General features: G+C 41.5%; 1 protein-coding gene across 4 annotated transcripts in view; it reads right to left on the minus strand.

Annotated features, from left to right (window-relative positions):
• Positions 1-3734: 3734 nt before the first annotated feature.
• LOC129732808 (protein gustavus) overlaps positions 3735-22376 on the minus strand; it is a 267291-nt gene continuing 248649 nt past the window's right edge. For all 4 annotated transcript variants that reach the window (XM_055694080.1, XM_055694078.1, XM_055694081.1 and 1 more), the window contains 2 exons: positions 9351-10258; positions 3735-7747 (listed from right to left, as the gene is read on the minus strand). In XM_055694080.1, coding sequence (XP_055550055.1) covers positions 7608-7747; positions 9351-10056 — 846 coding nt within the window. In that variant the 5' untranslated portion in view covers positions 10057-10258 and the 3' untranslated portion in view covers positions 3735-7607. The remainder of the gene's footprint in view (positions 7748-9350; positions 10259-22376) is intronic.

A 22376-nucleotide genomic window follows, 5' to 3' on the forward strand; every position in this document is an offset into this window, starting at 1 on the left:
TTAGGTAGCCCGTTCGTTTGAAACCAATTTTGTTCAAATCGGTTTTGTAGTTTCTGAGATAATGATGTTTCGTGATTTTTACATTTTGATACATAACCTCTAAACTAGAAATCAGATTACAATCAAATTAAATAGGATCTTATAGGGCAACTAGACCTTTCATTTGCAATTAATTTCATTGGAATCGGTTCAGCCATCTCTGAGAAAATCGATTGAGATTGGGAGAGCGTTACACACACACACACACATACACACACATGCAGAAAATGCTCAGCTCGTCGAACTGAGTCGATTGGTATACGACATTCGGGCCTTTTGAGCACCTTTATACCTTTAGTTTTTGCAGTGATTGCTATACCTTTCTGAGAGAAAGGCAAAAAGTGAAATGATAGAAATGACTTTTAAGGTGAAACGGGATTGTGGCCTTTTCCTATACAATTTTGAGGTTGGAGTTCTTTTTACTTTTGTAGTTTGAGCGTAAAAATTCGGCTTCCACTAAATAAACAGCGCTCAAATTGCTACTTCAGGCATGCAACAGTCGTGAAAGCAATTGATCAAAGTTTCATGTACGTAGTCTTCATAAATCAAGAAAAATAAGATTGCAAAATTCGAGTTGATCGCGACCACGTCCCGTTTCATCTTAATTTAACTTCAATCCCGAGCAAGGCCGCAAACATTGAAATAGTACAATATCAAATTTAAATGATGTTGAGGCCACATATTTTGATCGAAGCTATAGTTTTAAACAGTCTGGGAGTTACGTTCTTTCTATAACTTTCAAACCACATGTTTGAACATTATGAAATTCATTGTTTAAGGGTTTAAAAGCCCATTAATTTGAATTCAACTATGTTCATAGCTTTTGAGATATTAGAGCGTTTTTCACACTCTGACGCAGCGCCAATACTAAAAGTTTGATTACAATGAAATTACAATTCAATAGCAACCTAAGCGGCAAATAGACCCTTCATTTGACCCCAAGAAAAAAAGAATCGGTCAGACCATATCTGAGAAAAGTGAGTGCGAAAAAAGGAGCACATACACACGTACACACCCACACACAAATATATACATGCAATATATACATGCAGAAAAGGTTCTCTACCTTTTAATTTGGGATCGTTAAGAGAAAGTCAATATGTTTACTTTCATTATGTGATTTCACATTTTTATGAACAACGGACAAAGTAACCATCCGATTGCAATGAAATTCAATAGCAACCTATGGGGCAACTAGACCCTTCATTTGACACTAATTTTGTTAAAATCGGTTCAGTCATCTCTGAGAAAAATGAGTGAGTTTAAACAACCTCAGGATAACTTATCTTTACATAACTTTTGAACCATATGTTCAATCATAACGAAATTTGAAAGTTAAGGGTTCTAAAGACAGCCCGATCATTTGAAACCAGTTTTATGAAATCGGTTGTGTGGTTTCTGAGATATTGATGTTTCGTGATTTTTACATTTTGATACATAACCTCTAAACTAAAAATCCGATTACAATGACATTCAATAGCAAACTATGGCGTAACTAGACTTTTCATTTGCAATTAATTTTATGAAAATCGGTCCAGCCATCTCTGAGAAAAGTGAGTGAGAAAAAAAAGTTGCACACACACACGCACACACACACATACATACATACATACAGAAAATGCTCAGTTCGTCGAAAGGGGTCGAGTGGTATATGACATTCGGCCATTGGGACCACTTTTATACCTTTGGTTTTTCCAGTGATTGCTATACCTTTCTAGGAGAAAGGCAAAAAGGGCCGCCAGGAAGAGGAGAAATGCGAAGAGCTCGAGCAGCTGCACTTGTCGTGTCCATTTTCTGTTCGATTTCCTCATTGTCCTCTAATTCCGTCGTCCAGCAACTGGTCGCTAGTACTTTCCTCTAAAAACTGACTCCCTGCACGCTTTCAAGCCTGGTTTTGCACGCAATGCAGCCAAAGGATCCTTACCACACCCATACACATGCATATATACCCTGGTTCAAGCTTACTCAGGTCGATTCAAGCAGTCCTCCCCAGGGGGAATCTATCTGTCAAATATCGTGTAACCGTGACCAGCATATTTGGCAACAAGGCGTCCGGTTGTTTTGGTTTTTGTCGTTTTGATTGGAGTAAAATTCAGTAGAATTGTAACGTTCTTTTTTACCAAAACTCTAGAAATCGCGGAAAACTTTTATTCATACTGCGTTGCGTAGTGAAATTTGGTGGCAGCAGCCTGCAATTAGCTGAAAATCATGAACTTTCCTCGCCACACAGGAAATCTTTTAAACGTCATAACGCACACATATATGAATTTTGACAGCAGTAAATCCCCCCTGGTTCTCCCTCTCTCTTGATCGAACGCTGGAAAGAACCTCTATTACAAAATCACACACATTCTCTTCTCTTGAATATATCGGCCCACTGTGATATATTCTTAATGTTGACAAAGCTAAACCGTTACGATACACTAAAGGAATTAGTGGATTATAAATCATGGTATTTATTTCATTTTTTATTCAATTATTATCTTATTTTATTTTTATTTACTATCTTCACTACATCTCCGAACACACGAAACACGAAACTATACCAAAAACTCAACGCATCCCGCAGAGGCTTTGTCCCACGAACCGAATTGTGTAGGGATAAGGTTGGAGGAATTTAGACAGATGATCGTGAGGTGATCGAAAGGTGGAAGCAGCACTACGATGGACTTCAGAATGGCGTGCAAGCAGGAGATCACAACAGGAGCAAAGGAAACGTTGTTGGTGCAACGAACGACGAAGATTTGCCTTCTCCAACAATAAGTGAAGTTAAGGATGTGATCCGGCAGCATATGAACAACAAATCTGCCGGGAAGGACGCCATCGGAGGGGATTTGATAAAAATAGGCCCCGACAAATTGGACAGCTCGCTGCATCGGCTGATCGTCGAGATCTGGGAAACATAAAAGCTACCAAAAGAGTGGCAAGAAGGGGTAATCTGCCTCATCTACAAGAAGTACGACAAACAAGACTGTGACAACTATCGATTGATCACAGTCCTAAATGCCGCCTACAAAGTGTTCATCCAGGCCATCTTCCAACGTCTGTCACCATTAGCCAGCAGATTTGTAGGAAGTTACTAGACCGGCTTCAAAATTACTGTCTCAAAACCTGAGTCTCCACACCAAGTGTATTCTGTACAAAACGCTAACGCTAATAAGACCGGTCGTTCTTTACGGGCATGATACGTGGACAATGCTCGAGCAGGACTTGCGAGCGCTAGGAGTTTTTGAACGTCGGGTGCTAAGAATCATCTCTGGTGGTGTGCAGGAGAACGAAATCTGGAATGAGGCGTGAGATGAACCAGAAGCTTGGCGCCTCTTCGGCGAACCCAGTATTCACAAAGTGGCGGAAACTGGAATGATTCACTGGGCAGGGCATGCATCTAGAATGCCATAAGCTACCATGCAAAATTGGTGTTCGCTTCAAATCCGGTAGAAACATGAAGACAAGGGGCGCAAAGAGCGAGATGTGTGGACCGGATGGAGCACGATCTACAGAGCAATTGTGCCCACGGAACCGAGTAAATTGCCTGAATTGCGTTACGCAGGCCATGTCTTAGGACATACGACTATTTAAGTAAGTAAGTAAAAATGTTAGCCGCAGACTATGTTTATAATAACAGGTTTGTTATGTCAGTATTAGAGGCATCCCGAAGTTTGGATCTGCATTTACTTATTAAAAACTCATTCAACTAATATTTTGTAATTTGGTTTTATTTTTTTATAATCAGTTTTATACAAAAAGACATTTATTGTTTACTTTTTTCTTGTTATCATGTACCATAATGCTTATCTTGTTCGAAGACTTTTACATTTTTCGGTTCGTTACTCACGTCTAGTGTTCAGCAACTTACGCAACGTTGTTCTTGTGTTGAGAAGTTGGTTATGTTGTGTTAATTTTCCAATCAACTCGGAAATCTTGTTTAAACTGTTACATTTTCACCTGATTAGCGTTCGCATTTATAGAACTGAATATTTGCTTTATCTGGGCTTTAGCGTTCTAAAATTGCCTGCCATTATCGCGCGATATCGTTGCTTAAAACAGATTTCTATACTGCTACACGACGGTTCTAACTTCGTGTTTTTTTACTGTTGCTGTGTAAGCTTTATTCAGTGCGTGTGTGCTTTTACCTGGTTGTTGATCCTGTCGGTAATCATTGTTGCGTTCGCTAACCGTCAGAGACAGCACGGGTAATACTATCGGTTTGTGCTCTTTCTTGCATGCTGCGTGCTGCCCCCCTTCCAGGTAGAGGTTGGCATTAATGGGAATAATTTCTTTCTTGTCTCCACATGTTGACGCTACTTAAAATGATTAAGAATTGCTGGAAAGTTCCTGTGCTTTTCTCCTGCCTTTTGCTTACTTGTTCTTTCTCTGAATTCGAACTTTCCCTCCTAGACTAGAATATGTTCAATTTCTGTTACTATTAGCTTGCGGAAGTTTTACACAATAACATTCGGCTCATTGGGTTAGTTTGTGCAGTCTGATGAATTAACGAAAAATATCGTCCCCAAGGTGAGGTAATTGGTTGCATACTCTTAGGCCTTTTTCTGCGATGAGTATGCAGCCATACCTAATAGTAATCGATTGAATACTAACAGGCGCATTGCAAAGTATTCTGGCTAAATCCTGACAGCACAGCCTTATAGCTAACGTTCAATACAGAAACACTAATAACTTAATGTTAATATTTTTCGTCTTGTAAATAAAACTTGTGTTTATTCAAGCGTTTTTAAATACTTAGGAGAGTGTTGTGAGTGTACTGCTGACAAACGCGTTTCCAGTGGAATGGAGCTCAGCTTTCTGCTGCTGCAACGCGAATCGTAACATTGGCCGAAACGAACAAAAAACATGCAAACATAAAAGGATTTGGAAAACAATAAAACTCTGAAGACGTTCATATAAAAATCATTTATCTATATTTTGACTATTTCTCTTGTTTTAAGCATTTTATACTATAATAATCAAAAATGAAAATAAATTGAACAAAGAAAAAGAAGTAAACAGAAGAAAAAAAGGGATTTTTATACAAAGAAACCTAAAAATAGGACAAATCACTTCACAATTTGTTGGCATTTCTGTCGGATTTCACTTGTTTTTTTTTTTGCGATATTTGTACAAAACTCATAATCTCTGCGATTTCAAACTATCCTCTGCACTGCTCCTTCCGCTGTGTTTAATTTCCCCCTTTTCTATTGGTATCTTTTCTGCAGTAACTACGATGTGATGTTGGTTTGATTTATGGCAACAAGAATTTCCGGTTAACAATAAATAAAATAGTCGGTTACTGCTCGTTTCCGCGGCGATCCGTGCAGAAGGAACTGTTCAGAAGGCTACGCTATCGTGCATTTGTAAAGCTGCCAAAGTTACACTTTCATCCTTATTGCTGAAAAACATTTTAGCACTAAGGTTGGTTTTGAAGAGAAGAAATTAAAGACGGAGGTTTCATTCAAATTATTCTCATTTGTTCATGCCGTCGGGTTTTTCTAGTCGGTCGATTCTCGCCCTTTTTTTCTAGTTTTTCGTGCCTAGCGTTGACAGTGAGAGTAACTCTTTGAAAACAAGAGCCTCCCGGCATTTGCAATGCTCTGTAGTTCGCCAAAACCAGAAAACCCGTTTTGCATCGTTTTAGTTCGGTATTCTATTTGCGTTTCCCAATGTTATAATCGAAATGTTCTGTGATTTGCTCGACTTTCGCACTAATTCGATAGTTTTGTTTCTGTTTTATTTATTTGCTTCATACTGCTAGTAGAATAGTCCCACTTTGACTGAGCCTCTCGCATTCACGTTCATCCACAACCGCGCGCTTACATTGAAAAAAAAAAGGAAAAACTTCACTCGCCTACAAGCGGATGCATTTCCGCTTCTCGTTCACTCACGCTCATATTGAATATTCTTACAAAACTACATTTTCCTTGCTTCTTCTACTCGATCACTTTTTTTTCTGTTACCAATAAACTTATTTGTTTGTGTGTTTGCTTTTATCTGTGTCGTTCTCGCACTCACTCTCTTCGTCATTGTTTGCCAATGTCTCACTTTCGTGTTAGTTGTATAAAGTTGTGTTTAATCAATCTAAATTTAAATCACTTCGAATAATAATAAAAAAAATCACACGGATTTCTTATCTGTCTTATCCTTGTTGTGTGGCTTTCAGTTCCGTCAATTTTTCGATTCGTTTTCTATGTCGTTCTTGAACTTTTCTTTGCTTGCTTGTTGAGGTTATATCCTAATAAACTTCTACAAAAAGAAAGAAAGAAATGCAAAAGTCGGTTGTTGTTACTGCTGTGAACAGACTCCGGTACGTACTTTTTGTGTTATGTGTGTTTGTGTGTGCTTTTTGCATTCGGTCAATCGCATTTATTCCAGCTTCGGGCATTGCACGATCTTTTGCTTTTCTGTTTGCTTGTGTCAAGGTGCAGGACTTACCGAGAGATAAATGCGGGTGGGTATTTGCAGCATCAAGCTGGAATGTCGCATCGCGTACCTGAATCAAACCCAACCGGAAGAATCTTCGGGCTTCCTTCACCTGAGGGAGTGCAAATGCTGTAATTGTTTGCTGTGCTTTACTTAGATTTGTGTTGTAAATAAATAGTACTTTTCCTGGCCTCTTTCCTATCGCGAATTGCCGTTCAAACGATGGTTTTTCTTTTGTTTCTTGTTGGAAGAACAGATCATCCTCGGGCGAGCTGCAAAGCCGCAGCTTCGCTTCAGGTGATAAATGCAAAAATTTAGCAATTTGTTTTCTTGTGTTTATACTATTTCTTAGTTTGTTTCGACGTTCGCTTGCGGTTTTCACTTGCAATGATTTATATGTTACAGATTAAAAGCATAAAAAACAGAACACATTATTATGCCTTTCGCTGAGCTTACTCAAAGGAATAAGATGAGGGTGTACGGAAAGGATCCAAGGTTTGGAAGGGAAAGTCAGCCATTTTCCTCTCTTAGTTATTTTACAATTGCTGAAATCAAAAAGAGTGTAGTTTGCGCCTTTTGATTTCGGTTTGATCTATCTTACATGTTTTCTTCCTTCCTTTTTACAGCTTTTTAAAAGTGAAAATATTTTTGCCTTTTCCATATATTTTTCTCCAATATATATACTTAATTTTTTGTTACTGCATCTGTTTTTTTTTCTTTCTCCTAGTGTTACTATTTCCCTTAAGTTTTACTTATCGCAGAGTCCGTATATTAAAAAAAAACGTTTTGTGAGATTGTTGGGAGTGGCGGAATCGAAATCCCTATTCGCACAAGGTCTGTCAGTTTGCTGGCGAACAGAACCGAAAACTATCATTGTTTTACTTCTTTTTTTCCTATCCTGAAAGCTCAGATAGAACACGTTCCCTAACACGTTATCAACTACAAGCTACACGCTGACGTTCTTAGCCTAGTGTGGGCATCCGGCTCTCTAATGATCCTAATTTAACCAGCCTACGTCACCATGCTTCTAGTCCTTTCGCGCTCATACGTGTTCAATTAATCCGAGAGGAGAAATTAATATCTAGCCAATAATAATAATAGTAAGCGATAATTATTTTCATTAAATAATTAATAGTCGGCTATTGGGTTTCCTATTATCTTCGGTCCCGGTACAGTAGATAGGTTTTCATTGACTGCGGCAGCTGGAGGTGTTCGATGCGCTCCTCAAGGTGCGTTCGGCCGATCTTTTGGCGGATGACTCGTCGGCAGAGGTCCATCAGTGGCAGTGGTTCGGCTAAAATAAATGGAAAAGAATACATTAATGATGTTTCCAACACGAATGAGTACTACATTGAGCTGCAGTAGAACTATTATTGTCAGAAGAAAATCTCAACATTGAAGAAGCGAAGGCCAACAAAAGGCAGGTGAAAAGTTGCTCCCGCATTGGCAGACAACCGTCGCTCCAGTTAGCCATTTTTCGAGGACACCAGACCAGTGTGAATGGTTTGTAAATAGACACGCGCGCTCGCGCCGGTTAATCAATTTCGGCGGAGGTTTTTTCGTTTACAGAACCACAATCGACCGTACACTGATGACGTTGAGTTACAATCACTTTGCGTGGCCTGGACCTCGTCGTTTCGTTCACTAAAAGACTGCAAGAGAAAGGCCCGCCAAGCAGATACTTCATTCGGAATCGGTTCAATAGCAGTCCAAATCGGTAACGAGGTTCGAAATTGACGATTGGACACAGAGGTAGCAATATTATTGTTTTCTCTCTCTTTTATTTTGAACTCAAATAACATTAAATAATATGCTAAAAGATGATTAGAACAAGCGCTAACGTTTTACTGTATATCTTGATCTTGTGATCTGTGCCGTACCAATTCAACTACCCCTCCGATGACGATTTTAATTAGAAAAATCTGTTCTACGGACGCTTTTCTGTTCAAAGTTGCGTGAAACGTAACCGTAATCCATTGTTACATGTATATAAATTCACGAACTCGAACGAGTAAACGCTAGCTTACGCTTAATGCAAAATTGAAGTTACTTGTTTATCGCGTTTATGACGATTACGACAAAAACGACATTTGCAAACGCTCGAGCCTCTCAGCTGTTTGTTTAGGATTTAGAGGACGTACGGAACAGTAGATTCAGGTGTTGTAAATTTGATTATTATTCGAATGCAAATTGTTATATCCTGTCGACGTCTGAGAGGCTTGCGTGCTTCATGAAAATGTCTTGATATGTAAGTTTCTTGTTTTGAGAATACTAACTCAATAATCTCCTTATTTATTCCACTCAGTCAACTTTTGTGAATACCGAAATTACCGTATTCGAACCGAAATCGATAAAAATTAATTCAACGCAAACAAACTTCCCGACCAGAACTGTCAAATGATATCATTGTGCCATAATCTGCAGAGTAGGCTTGTGTTGGTGCATTTTACATGTGTGAATGTGATTGCCAAACATTAGTGCAAAAATGTCTTCTTTCGCTGGCTTGAAAGGTAATTTGAGTGAATTTTTGGTTGTATTTATCAACTTGGTTATTAGATCTACAATATGGAGCAACTCAAATATTTACATATTTTAGTGTTACCATTGGCACAATCTATGGGACAAACAAATCTACTCAAATTTTGTGTTCTAAACACTTCAGTTAATGCACGTGACGAAAACTGCACGTTTTTAGTTTGCAAACACAAAAAATTGATTGAGAACATTGATAAACATGGTTGCCGAACTCAACTGGTGCAAATGAATTCAACATTTGTGCAATTTTGCGTTTTTGAAAATATTAATAAATCCAAGAACTAAGGAAAAATCACTAATACATTTCCAACAAAAATAGCTCTGCTCTGCCGCACAAAAAGGGTCAAGCTAGCGATACTTACGATCGAGGCCACCGATGTACTTCATCGTGATTTCGCAGTGCCCCCAGACGGCGGACACGATCGGGTACAACTTCCGGCCCTTGAGCCCCCGGAAGGCCACCCCCAGATACTGGCCGTCGACAATGAAACTGAGTGTGCCCTCGTCCATATCTAGCGCCACCAGGAATTTGTCCGGCACTAGGAAGGTCTCGTCCGGTTTCAGTATCGCGGGGTACGTCACGCCGGGGCAGGTTTTCGAGTTGTGATACAGCATATTGCGCCCCAGGTCCCAGCCCCAGCTCTGGTCGTTGGAACCGACCAGACTTTGATAACCTACGGAGTGTAGTGGTGCCTCGGAGGTGGCAACACCGATCACAGCATGAGTACCGCGCTGCCGCGTCGACCAGAACACTTCCCACACGTGCAGACCTTTCGTGAAGCCCACCTTGCCTCGTATACAGTCTGTGCTCTGCGCCACCGGATGCCGGTGGAATGTCATCTTGTCGTCTTCTTTCACGAACACATTCAGCGAGCGATCCTCAGAATTCCAGGAGTATTTGATCTGAGTTTCCCGTGCTACCGGGGGCATGTCGAGCAGGAGATCGAGACGAGCTGGCCGTTGAAAGTGCGCCGCTAGTTCGCGAGGAATCTTCGGAATGAATGGCGATGGTTGGTCGCGGCTGCTGACCGTTTTAACACCTCCGCTAATCTTTTGGCCCATGTTCATACCAGGGTGAACACTACTGCTGGTACGACTGTTGCGGGTGCTACGGATGGCAACCTTGTACGAGACACGGATACGATCGAATTCGCGAGGATCTATGCGGTTGAGCACCACTCGGGGCAGCAATGTGGAGGTGGATGACGATATACTCTGTGGACGGCGACGTTCGCTTGACCTTAGCACCGGACCCCGGCTACTTTTATATCTGAAACAAAGAGAAGAAGAAAAATGGCAACGAGAGCCCAATTAGAATCGTACAAACATTTGACAGAATCATTATTAAGCGCTATGCAGTGCACACAAATAGATTGTAAGGTAAAAGGCATTGTCCTTAAAAGGTAGTATTTGATCAAAACAAAACTGCTCTCGTACTCCGGTCAAGGTTAATTAAGCTGACTGTACCTATAACATGTTGTTATGGTAAGAAAGGTTGTTATCCTTGCAGGACCAGTAGTGGGCCAAATTCGCGGGGGAGTCGCTCGCAGAGCAACCGTTCAATGCAAAACTTCGAAAGGCTCGAAGCAAAAGAAGTCCGACATCTTTCCGGTCGTGGTGACTGCGCTCTAGTGATAAAACCGTCCGTCGAAGAAAGGAATTCAATTGCAAGGTTAATGTAGTCTATTTACGGAACATTCGTCATACGGCGGCACAGAACAGACAACCTCGCCATGAATCAGTAAGTGCTACTGTTAATGACGTCGAATTGGTAAACAGTGAACGTCCGTACATTCACATCCAGCTTCTCAAAGATACTGTGCACAGCCGCTTAGCACAGCAGCAGCTTGTGAATAAGTTGCTCCAGTTAGGGTCCGACTAAGGCACGGTGGGTAAAACCTACCGTTCAATGTTAAACGAATAAGCTAACTAGAGTTTTTTGTAAATCCACCACAATCTCACTGTGCGGCGCCACTTCCCTCACAGCGGTAAGAAGTGATTTTTGGTTAATTCGTAATTATTTTTGCAGCTCTTTTTTCGGTTCGAAAAACAACGCTCCCCCGGTCTGCCCGCTGGTCAAAACGGTAAACAAACACATAAAATGAAAGCCAATATCGACAAGTTTCGCTCGCAAGCGGAGTGAAAGATTTCTTGCAGGTATTAAGATCGAGGCTGATTGCGCGCGCGCACGTCGTATTCACTCTCGCCAGATCCAGCGGCCATTCCCTTTGCTCTAGTTTCGAGGCTGGTTGCGTCCCAGATTACCGGACCTTACAAAAGGAATGGCTGTTGTTCCTTTCGAATTACCTTTTTCTCATGTGACACACTGCGGCGCAATCGAAGAACGGCTGCACTTCACTGGTTCTGAGAAGGACTGACATGTTCCATCCGATCGAGGAGAGTGTCGCGCCGTTCGCCTCGGTTTGCATTTTTTTTTGTTTCGGAATATCAAGAAGTAAGTATTATGTTTGTTTATCATTAATTCTTCACCGACTGAGTCAACCTTTCGTAGATTGTAGCGGCGTTGGGAATTGGGGTTATCTTCAGGGCATACGACACGGCGGGTACATTGGCGTTCTGCAAGCTTGTATATTTTTCGGTGATAAGCCACGGCTTCTTGCGACCTAGGCCAACGGGATTCACCAGATGATAGTCTTTGTTGGGGCTAGTTTAATTTTTTCTGCGACAGCTTGAGTGTAATTCAAGTCATAAAGTTTTTTGCCAGCTTGTAATGCGGCTCTGAGTGTCAAATAAAGTGCATATTAATGTGTTTTACCTTATCTTTTTATTTTTTTATTATTGTCTTTTAGATTGACGATAAGAATAACATTCATTTTTTCGCTGCAACATTTTATTGCATTCAATCATAAACATGTTTTTGATTAAATGCAGTAACTTTCCAAAAACGCATAGAACAGATATCGTTCGGGTGATAACAATAGTTTACGCAACTAACACTAGCGCTATCTGCTGTTGTACTCGCGCAGTGTTCGTTGTTTCGACAGCAGCGCTAGCGTACGTGCATGTGTCAAATTGGGAACCACAAATATGTGTTTTTAGCTGGAAATTTGATATGATCGTTTTCAATGCTTTTAGTGTTACGTCTGTTATAGCATAATACAATTAACGTATTTTTTAAATCATTGTTTTGCTGCTTATTTTTGAAAATCCTTATAATTTTTAGTTAACGAGCATTTCAAGCTCAAAGTCTTCATTGACATGTTACAATAATAATGTTTTCATTCTTTAGTGTAATTCTTCAAAAGACATATGCTAACATTGATTATTTGAAAGTAGAAAAAACATTACTTCCCACACAACTAAGAATCTGATCATAATGACGTTGAAAATGAAGATGTAGATAAATAAATGTTTATCCAGGAAAAAGTAGAACCTTCAGTGAAGCATTTATTTTTATATTTACTTTTATATTTCTACAACACTGAAACCTTGCGTTTCAACCACAGAGTAAGACATAGTTCGAGACGATTGCTTAGAATGATGCTGATACTCTCGGTGGCTCCTAGTTCGTGGATATTGATGAAAGGCTGTTTTAACCTATGAAAGATCACTCAATGAAAGATCACTCAAATGAGTTAGGTACTCTTATAAAAGAAGATGGTGGTCTCGAGATACAATTCTGGCCTAAAAAACCATGCGTCGTAGGTTCGAGTTCGGGTCGGGAGAGACTGTTAGTTACAGTAGGATAACAATTGGCTGCGAAGTCTGTGTATAATAAACAGAAGGTCGAGTTCTGAATCGGGTTGTAGCACCAAGGCTTTGCTCTGCTTTGCTGCTAGCGAAACATTAGAGGTAATGATCAAAACACACTTTTCCGGGTCGATTATTAACTGAACTGATGACCAAAGTACATCTGCAACAATTACTGGAATTTTTGTAACCAGTACAGAAATTCACGAAACAGTGAATACGATGGCTGGGCTAGGTAGAACTAGGAATGATGCAATTACTTTGGCCAATCAGTTTTCTACCGAAAGTAGACTTGGATGGGCAATAGACTCCTTCGTAACCTGTACTACTACAGAAGGGTAAAGCAGTTCTAATAGCCGTTCTAATACAACTCTTTCAACTTAGTTTAATTCTAGGTTATATTCCGAGAGCGTGGCGACAAGTACGAGTTATTTTATTTCCTAAGGCCAATAAAAGGAACAAATTCCTGCCAAAATCCTTTAGGTCAATCATCTTATCGTCAGTCGTTCTCAGAACAGTGGAAAAAATAATCGGTGAGCACATCAAAGTATCATATTTTTCTAAAACTCCTCTTAGCAAATATCAATTTGCTTACCAGGAGGGAAAATCGTCGGTAACTGCACTATAGTTGCAAAGCTGGAGGAATCTTTTCATGCAATGAAGAAACGAGGCTTCGACAATTGCATTATTCATTGGATCAAAGAGATGTTATTAACAAGAGAAATATCAGCAAGCCTTGATGATATCGCAAACCGAATGCAAAGTGCCTTAAACATTGTTTCCCCGTGGTGCGTTAGAGAAAGCTTAAATATAAATCCTTCAAAAACCACTATCGTCCCATTTACACGTAGAAAATATGTTATGCTTAATGGTATAAACAGTGTTGTTAGTCTCACTCATAAACAGCATGCAACACTCCATGTGAGGTTCTCGTTGCTACCGATACCACACACTGTAGAATTCTCCATTAAAGTTTTTTCTCATTCTTTCTCGTTGTCTTCGTTGCTCGCATTCGCTCCCGAGATCATAGCCACATACGCGCGCCTACTCTTTTACTCGCGTGTACTTCCCTACTCGCGAGCACAACCAGCTGAAGACAATCATTCCAAGATGCATTGCGATGGTTGCGGAGATACAAAAAAAAAATTTCAAATAGGGTAACAGACTACTTCGTTAGTGATTTGATTCGGCTGGTTTTGCATAAGACTACTGTAGCGTTCCAGTATGTGCGATAATTTTCAGATTCTTCCCCCACACTCGGCTGTCGGTGCACGAAGCAAAACCGAGCAGATGACGAAAGCATTTTCGTTTTTGAACAAAAGAGTTTTTGCGTGCGGGTGCAGCAACAGCAGCTACTCAGGCGGGTACATGAAGAAGAAAAAGGACCTCGGAAGCGTGTGTGCAAAAGACTTGAGAAGCGTAGCATATGTCTCGTTCTCAAGCAGAAAGGAGGAGAAAGGTTTTGCTTCTCGCTCGTTTTGCAACGTCATTGAAACGACCACTTCCAAGAGTGATGCGTTATCCTAACTTAGCAACATTGAAAAGGGGGAATATGTCACAAAATATCAACACGAAAAATAACCTATGATTCAGTCTTACCACACATTTGATCAAACCATTGCTCCATCAAATTATAATTTTTTTCTAATCACAACCTATGTGTACCTTTTCAAAGCTTTTATCGTAAAATTGACGATATTGAGAATCTGTTTATTGTGTAAACCCCTTCTCTATATTATTGTTTCCGGCATTAAATCGCGAAACACATACGAATCGCTGCCATCAATGTATGCCGCACGCAGTGCGTAGCAGATAATAACGTGTAAATGTTAATTTTCCATTTCGAACCGATGGATTGCGTACGCATCTCTGCAGAAGAGAGTGTCGACCGCGGCCAGTCCAACCTCTACATCTCATCGGTGCTAAACATGTAATATATGCGCTAAAATTAGCGTCGCCTTCGGTCCGCTATCGGTAACCGATGCAGCAAGTTAAAATTAAAAGATAATAATTGCGAACCTTCTGGCCCTACCGGCCAAAGTGTTGGTGTTCGACGAAATGCAATCATTGCAACCCATGCGCACACCGCGGCGTACAGCTACCGATCCGTGGCGGCAGCGACATGATGCTAATTAGTGCAATGAATCGTTGGAATCGATCGCCGTGATGTTCCGCTCTACTGGTCGATTCATTTTATATCGTTTAAATGCCAAATCAATTTTCAATGGAATCTTCAACCTTGTAGCATACCTCGAGCAGCAAAGATCGATGCATTCTATCATTCAAATGTCACTGCTGGTAATGGTAAAAGACATCGTTATACGGTGGCTCTCATGGGGTACTGACAACAAGAAAAGTCATAAATCAGAAGCGGAAATGAACATTAGCCCGGCAGTCAGAAAACTTATCGATTAAACGTCAGCATTTGGAACCACAAAAAACGAAAACGAGGGAAATTACATCTTAAGTGCGATATTCCATCTATGTACAGCGGGAAACGCGGAACGTGGAATCGTTCCAGCATCCAGCAGTTACTTTGGGCAGTGGTGGCAACAAACGAAAATTCCATATTGGTAAATGGTTTCATCTCATTTACCATCCGGCTACGGATCATGCGCAATGTCTGCAGGTTCGATCTGAGAACTCAGCATCACCCCTTATGTGTTTGTACTCCTTCGCAGTACGTTTGTATATATAGAAACAACTCTAACCGAGGGGACGCACGGGGCTGGAACGTGCCTGCCTTGCTTTTCTCGATTCTAGGGGTTCCCGAATCGAGTCCTCGGTACCAAAGCCGGTCGATATTGTATGACAAGTTTCCACACCCTAATATATTAAATTCTCGGTATACTTTTAGCGGTAATCTGTAACAGAAAACAGGAAAAGTATTTCGAATATTGTCGAGGGGTCCAGTGATAAATAGATGTGTATGTGTTTGTGTAAGGGAATAAGTGGTACACTCAGGGGTGCGGTTACCGACTTCCGACTTCGTACATTAGAGTTCATTCATTTTTTCTTCTATTTAAAGAGCCACAGGGGGATGCGGAACAAGACAGACAAGTAGGGAAGTGGTTATCGTTTATCTGTCAAATTTGATGGCCCCACATATTATCGACAAGGCTTGGATGAGAAGCATAACAGCGAAGATATAAATTATTCTTTGGCACGAGTCTAACTGGGATCAATCAGGGAAAAGTTTTCGTAAACACGTTCACCCCTCCTACGCCCAACCATACGCCGCTTACTCATGACGGACGGTGGCTGATGTTTTACGCCAAAACTGCAGCCGCCTGGCTGCCGGGGGTGAAATCAACGCTTCACGCTTGTTCATGGTGGCGACAGGAAAAGTGGCTGACCCTTAGGGAGAAAGAAGAAACGAAAACTTTTTCCTATCGGCCAGCAGAATGGCATACAGCAGGGTTCTTGACCTGGTTGGTGTATCGATTTCAAACGGAAAGGTCTGTTCGTATACAGCTCAACCGCTAGAGGCGTTTCTCGAGACGTTCTCCATGTGTCCACGCAATTGACAGTCGTAGTTACTTTTGCAAAGCGACTATAAATGTAAATTCTTATGAAATAACAACGCAACCAATTTGTCATATTTCATTACTGGCAATCGGACTGGTTTTTCTTAGTTTTGTTCATGTATCTCCATATACGTGGCGCTGTAAATGTACGCAATTGGCTGCCCCTGGCGGCTTGATTTTTTTTTCTGCGGTTTTGCTCAAGTACAGAATAAAGTAGCAAAACTTGAAACAAGCTGTCGGGTGTGCTTACTAGAAGTTTACAACTCGTGTGCTTGTGTGTATGTGTGTTTACACGTCAGAATTCGCTTGAACTTGCCGCCTCTGGCATTAGTCTGGTTTATCCGAATTGTAGGATATTTGACAATTCACGTAGCAATTTTCAGCACTACACAGACTTTGTAACGTTTCTTTCCCCACCTGTAAACCAAGGATTTTGTTGGCACTTAAAAAGGCTGATTGAAACTTGCCCGTTCGTGATACAGGACTTTATTGAGTTTTTGTCAGTGATTGGTCGATAGTCGATTTGTGTTGTACTCAGATATAAACAGCCCGGACCATTTGTTTGGCTAGGCTACCGTTGGTTAAAGTTAGCAGTTCAAAGTATACAACTTTGAATATTGGTATACATATATAAAAAATGACCTAACAATTGTGCCTCAAAACTTTGCGCGAGTTCGATTCTGTTGGGCCAGAAAAGCGATGGTGGGAACCCAGTTTCAATGGAAACAGGAAGTACGGCATATTGCCTGTTGCCCCACAAACTTGGGCAGGACACGTCATTAACGATGCAGGAACAAGCTCCTACTAACCACAAAAGAGTGTAGCTCAGATGTGGATCAAATTACATTCTTCCTCCGAGCCTGCTTGGCTACCCGACAAAATGATATCGTCTACGTTGCACACAATACTTCTAAGACTTCATTATTTTGGAAATGGTATCAGAGTTATTTAACAACCAGACAGTTAGGTGATGTAACATATCCGGAGAGTTAGTGAATGATTTAAATATTCAACACAGGAGTCGCTTTTCAAGCATCCCCATGTCTGCAATGATAAAACATCAGGAAATATCGGTGTGCATTCGAAAATTTAATACTGAAAATTTCTCAATGACTAATTGACAACAACAGAAATATACCATGTAAAACCCATATTTTAAAACTACGGTAAAAAACCTACTTAATAAAATCAAACACCGTAACTGATGACTATGATGACAGTTCCATCAACCATCATCATTGAGTAACAACGAGTATCGCCGAAGGCTATCTTCTACCAACGATAGAAATTGGATTCAAACAGCTGCTCAGTCATCATTTAGTTATTAAGCGTAGGGAATTAAAACAGATATAAATTTCAAAGCAGTGATGTCTTAGTCAAAAACTGTGTTACGCAGTCTTCACACCGCATCCATTTATACGACAGCAGCGCCAGTGTTCGCGCATTTGTCAAGCTGGAAAACTATGAAATTTTCTCCGTAAAATCATCTCTTAGAACTAAAGCATTCGCGTATTACAAACCACATTAGTTAATTTTTAGCAAAAAGGCAACCAATCGCTGCCAAATTGTGCGTGATTTTTGCATCTCAATAATAAACAACAGCATGGTTAGAACTTGTGGTGCCATCGTCGTACCTGCAAAAAAACTGTGCGTTTAAACATCTTGCGGAAGCGAAGGTAAGGATGAGCGTCACGTCTACCACGCTGTACACGCAGACGACCGTGAATGAGTTGCTTCAACTCGAGGCTACACGGCAGGGCCGCCATGAGCAAGAAGCCACCGCACAACAGTTCACCTGCTTTTCAGTGCCGTTGGAGGAGCATCTGTTTCACGCGGATGATGACCAACATTACCGGCTGTAAACAGTGAGCTAAGCGACAAAGTCGCGGCAAGCTTCGTTCGCCAGGGTCACCGCAGCAAGATCGAGCGATCGACGACGACGCACGCTGTTAGTGTGGGAAACTGGATATTTATTCGCAAATTCATTGTACAAATAGCTGCGATTCGATCGTTTCCTGTCTCGTTGCGTCGCGTTGCGCTGGCTAATGCAAAAACCTGTGCGAGTGGTAGTTTCAAGTGCCGACTTGAAGCGCCGTAATCCGGCAGAGCGCTAGAGCATTCGCTACTTCAGGCCACATGATCACCGCAGCCACTGCTGCTGTTATGTAAGGTCCAATCGTCAGCGAACATGATGATCGGATCAGAGCCTACTCCGTACAGTGGGTAACCTTCAAACAGCAGCAGCGATATCGTAATACCGTAACTGGAGGTGTCGATCAGTATAGGAACTGAATTCCTCCGAGTTTCCGAGTTCACCTCATCACACGGTTTCCCTTCCATCCAACACAAACATTCGTTCAAATTTTGCATAGGTTTTTTTGTGCAATTTTCAGTCGCCGACGAGTGCGCTGCAAACTGACCACATTTACATAACCTTTACAGATGGACTCGAAACTGGCGCGTACGCATTCCAATAACAATTAGACTATGTAGCACGCTAATTTGCGCAATTGCGGAAAATGTAACTCAGGGCCGAGGGGAAATCTTTCGTCATCGCGACGATTAATCATCATTGTGTGTCCGAGAGAGCACGAGACGGGAAGGAGGCGTGTCATGGCTATTAATGTGTCAGAGTGGCCGCGGCGACTAATCGTGGTTGAATGTCCACTTCTCGGTACAGCACAGGGTACCTATCCGAGCAACCCTCGCGCGCTCTTGAAAGGTCAGGAAAGTAATTTCAGTTTCGTTCGTTGAGCAGAAAAAAAAAACAGACCACTACTGCGCCGGACTCGGCCCCAGTACATTCGTAGTCACTTGCGGGTTCGGTGTAAAATAGTCAAGGTTTTACAAAGTTACCGCAGACGCCGTGTTATTACTCGAGCATGGCCAATCTCGTTCATTCGCTTGCTCGCTCGCTCACTCTCATCGGCGGCTGTAACTGCAAAATTAATCGTTCCCAGACACCACGCGCTTTAGTCGCGGCTTTTTATGTTGCCTGAAGTGAGCATAAGCGTGTGCAGTTATTTTTGGGAAACAGCGATTTTGTGCCACTTAAACGCCAGTACTGGTGGTTAGATTCCGATCGTGTCTCGTCTAGATTTTTGAAAATTCGTTAGTTGTAACCTCGTTGGGATTGTGTCTGAGAGCAATAGTTTTTGAAGTTTTGATTCATGTTTGAATATTATGCATTTAAATAGTTGATTCTAAACTTCAAACTATAGAGTTCTCGCTGATCTCAAGACTGTCTTTCCGGCTTGTATTGTTGACAATTCGGCTATCCCCAAAGTTGTGGACTAACAACAACTGGCCGAGATAAAAAACGCATATTTCAATGCGTTTTCTTTCCACGGCCATTCAGTCCAACGATGAAAACGCGCACTACGGTTGACATATTGCACAATTACTCGCCATTACACGGACAACTGCGAAACAACTGTCGTTTCGTGTTTACGTGTATGTCCCCCCGCTGGTGATGGTAACGTGCGGGATCCAAAAGAGTAGCTGACCTTTTACGAGTTCAACCGTAGTGATGTCCGTCAAGGCATTCAAACTCACCTGAAAAGAAACAGAGAAAAGATACCGGTTAGTGTCACTGTAAGTACGCGTAAACAACGCATATGAAAATACCAAATTCCGTAATGACAACCATATCATCAATCACTCTGTTAAAGCGCTAAAAAAAGGAAACTTGTTCGGTGCAGAAAGAAAAGCTTTGCCAACGTAAAAATACACGTGTGCGTGTGGTTACAAGCAGAGTAGGCAGTGTGACTTTGCCCTCGTATCCAAGTGAGTTTTAAAACTTGCTTGCACATTCATTTTCGGTTTGCACGTAAACCCTACTAACAGTGCTTTACACTTGAGTTGGATTTGAGTTTTAATCCTGCATAACAACAATTGCATAAAAATCGAAATGCGATGAAATTCGCGCCGCGTCTGCTGCAACAGTTTGTTGCATTGTCCTTTGAAAGCATAAATTCGATCTAAAAACAAAACTCATCGCGTTACATCATCGCCTGCATCGCTGGATACATCGTGCACTGCATGCATTGCACGCATTTAAACTCAATCGATCAGAGTGTGCGGTGCAAAAAACTCAAACTATCGAGAGGAAACAGATTCAAGTTTGATTCAAATCTGGAAAAGTGTTACTCAGTTCAACTTTGCACGAGTTCATGCCATCACTGGTTACAAGTAACATGGCACACGTATTATGGAGTTACCTTCGCCGACCTTTTCAGAAAACAAAAGACCAAGCGCCATTGAGAAACCAACATCAAGCCAGCCGTTTTCGTTAAAATTTATGCAAATTACAGCGACCTCCACATCCACGGAAACTCATCGACCGCTGTGAATTGCCGCGCCGCCTGGTGATCAGATAGTATACGAACTATTTGGCATTTCTCGCCGCTTTCCGTTTTTGGTCGATTTTCAAGATCACGCATGTTAGCACACTACACCACTCGTGGCGGGCGATTAATTCAAGTGTGTGAAATAGCAACCCGGAGGCGGGGTCGGTCGTTGTTTCGAATTCAGGTTCCGCCGTCTCACAATATAGGCAAAGTAGACAAAATTCAATGAACTGCGGTTGAACACGTGCGAGCGAGCATCCCACAGCGAGCTTCGATGAAGGAGAGCAATAAATAAAAACAAACAATAACTTTTTTTTCGATGGTACTCGAAGGGCGCTAGTAGAGAGCAAAAAAAAGCGGGGGAGCCACACAGACATTGAGTAATAAAACCAGTTGCGATGACCCCGAGGGCAACGGGTGCCACACCGCAGCTGCTAGTTAACGGTTCGCGCAAAGTGACTTCATAAAGCTCTATCACATTGTGGCGGGCCATTAGCTAGGATGGTGTCATCGGTAAACACTTATGACGACGGTCTCCGCTTGAGACTCCGGGCGCTAATGTTAAGTATCAATAATCCACACAAGAGCTGTTTCAACTTGGCGCTGTATGGGAGGCCTCCATATTATTACCTCTCCGTAATCTACGTACCTACTACTGCTTTGGCAAGTGTGAAGAGCCTTGCCAGTTGACATCTTTTACGATGTTATATACTTTTTTTCACAACACGGCACACGTGAGTCTTTTCGTGAAGAAAAATACTATTAACATAAAGCATGGAATATGTAATAATGATTGAACTTGGACTACTGAGATTAGTGAGATTACAACCACAGATTACAGAAATGTCATAGACAGAATATGATATTAATCAATTAAAGGTGATAATGAAGTGTGAAAATAGTAAAAATAACGTCATTTTATTAACCTCTTCCTCCCCCTTTGGAAAACTCTCCGAAAGTCCCGGCTTCAGTTGTGCGCTTGCTAGTCCCACGATTAGGAGAGGAATTATCAATGTCCGCAATGATAGCATACACGAGAGAACGAATAAAAGAGCGAGAGTGCTCTGTGCGGCGTAAGCGCTGCGCTCGACATCGAGGGGCCGCCACATTGAGGAGATTTTTCAACTTCGGCCGTTGCCGCCGCACAAACTAGCGTCATGCTACTAAACAATACGACTAACTGCTGCTAATAAAGTGGCCAAGGTCATAATTATTACTATTCATGTAATTTCATTACCTATTCACACACTTGTTCATGCAGAAATTCATGCGCTCGCTGTCTCGTTTTGTACTCGCCCCGACCTGATTCGGTAGCGATGGGCTCTAATACCAAACTTGCGCTCAGTTTTGTGCACTCGCGGCTAAACGGTGGCTAGTTAGTGGACTACAACAGTTTTGCCACTTTGTCACGGTGATTGATTGCCATTGTGTTCTACCGGTTTGGTACTTGCGGCTAGTCGAAATTAGCAACAAACCCCGGAGACCGAAGTCACGTTTCGTTCAATTTCCTGTCACGTTGACAGTTTGTAATCATATCATACACCTCTCGATCCGACATCGTGGTGTTGACGTTTGACTGTTTATTGGCGTCATCAGATAACCCTTCTTACTCTTTTCAAATGCTAAGACAGAATGTTTTTACTGATTGTATTGTTTCATTGTTTATTTTTTAGTCGGGTGAATTTTTTCATCAAATCCCTATGCAACGGGTTTCAGTAGTTTGCCAACGAAGCCGCATTCCGGATAAACTGACTATCGTCAGTCAGTTAGAATGGCTGCGATTGAATCAATCGCGGGAAAA

This window comes from Wyeomyia smithii, chromosome 3 (genome assembly GCF_029784165.1).
Source record: "Wyeomyia smithii strain HCP4-BCI-WySm-NY-G18 chromosome 3, ASM2978416v1, whole genome shotgun sequence".
Taxonomy (NCBI): domain Eukaryota; kingdom Metazoa; phylum Arthropoda; class Insecta; order Diptera; family Culicidae; genus Wyeomyia; species Wyeomyia smithii.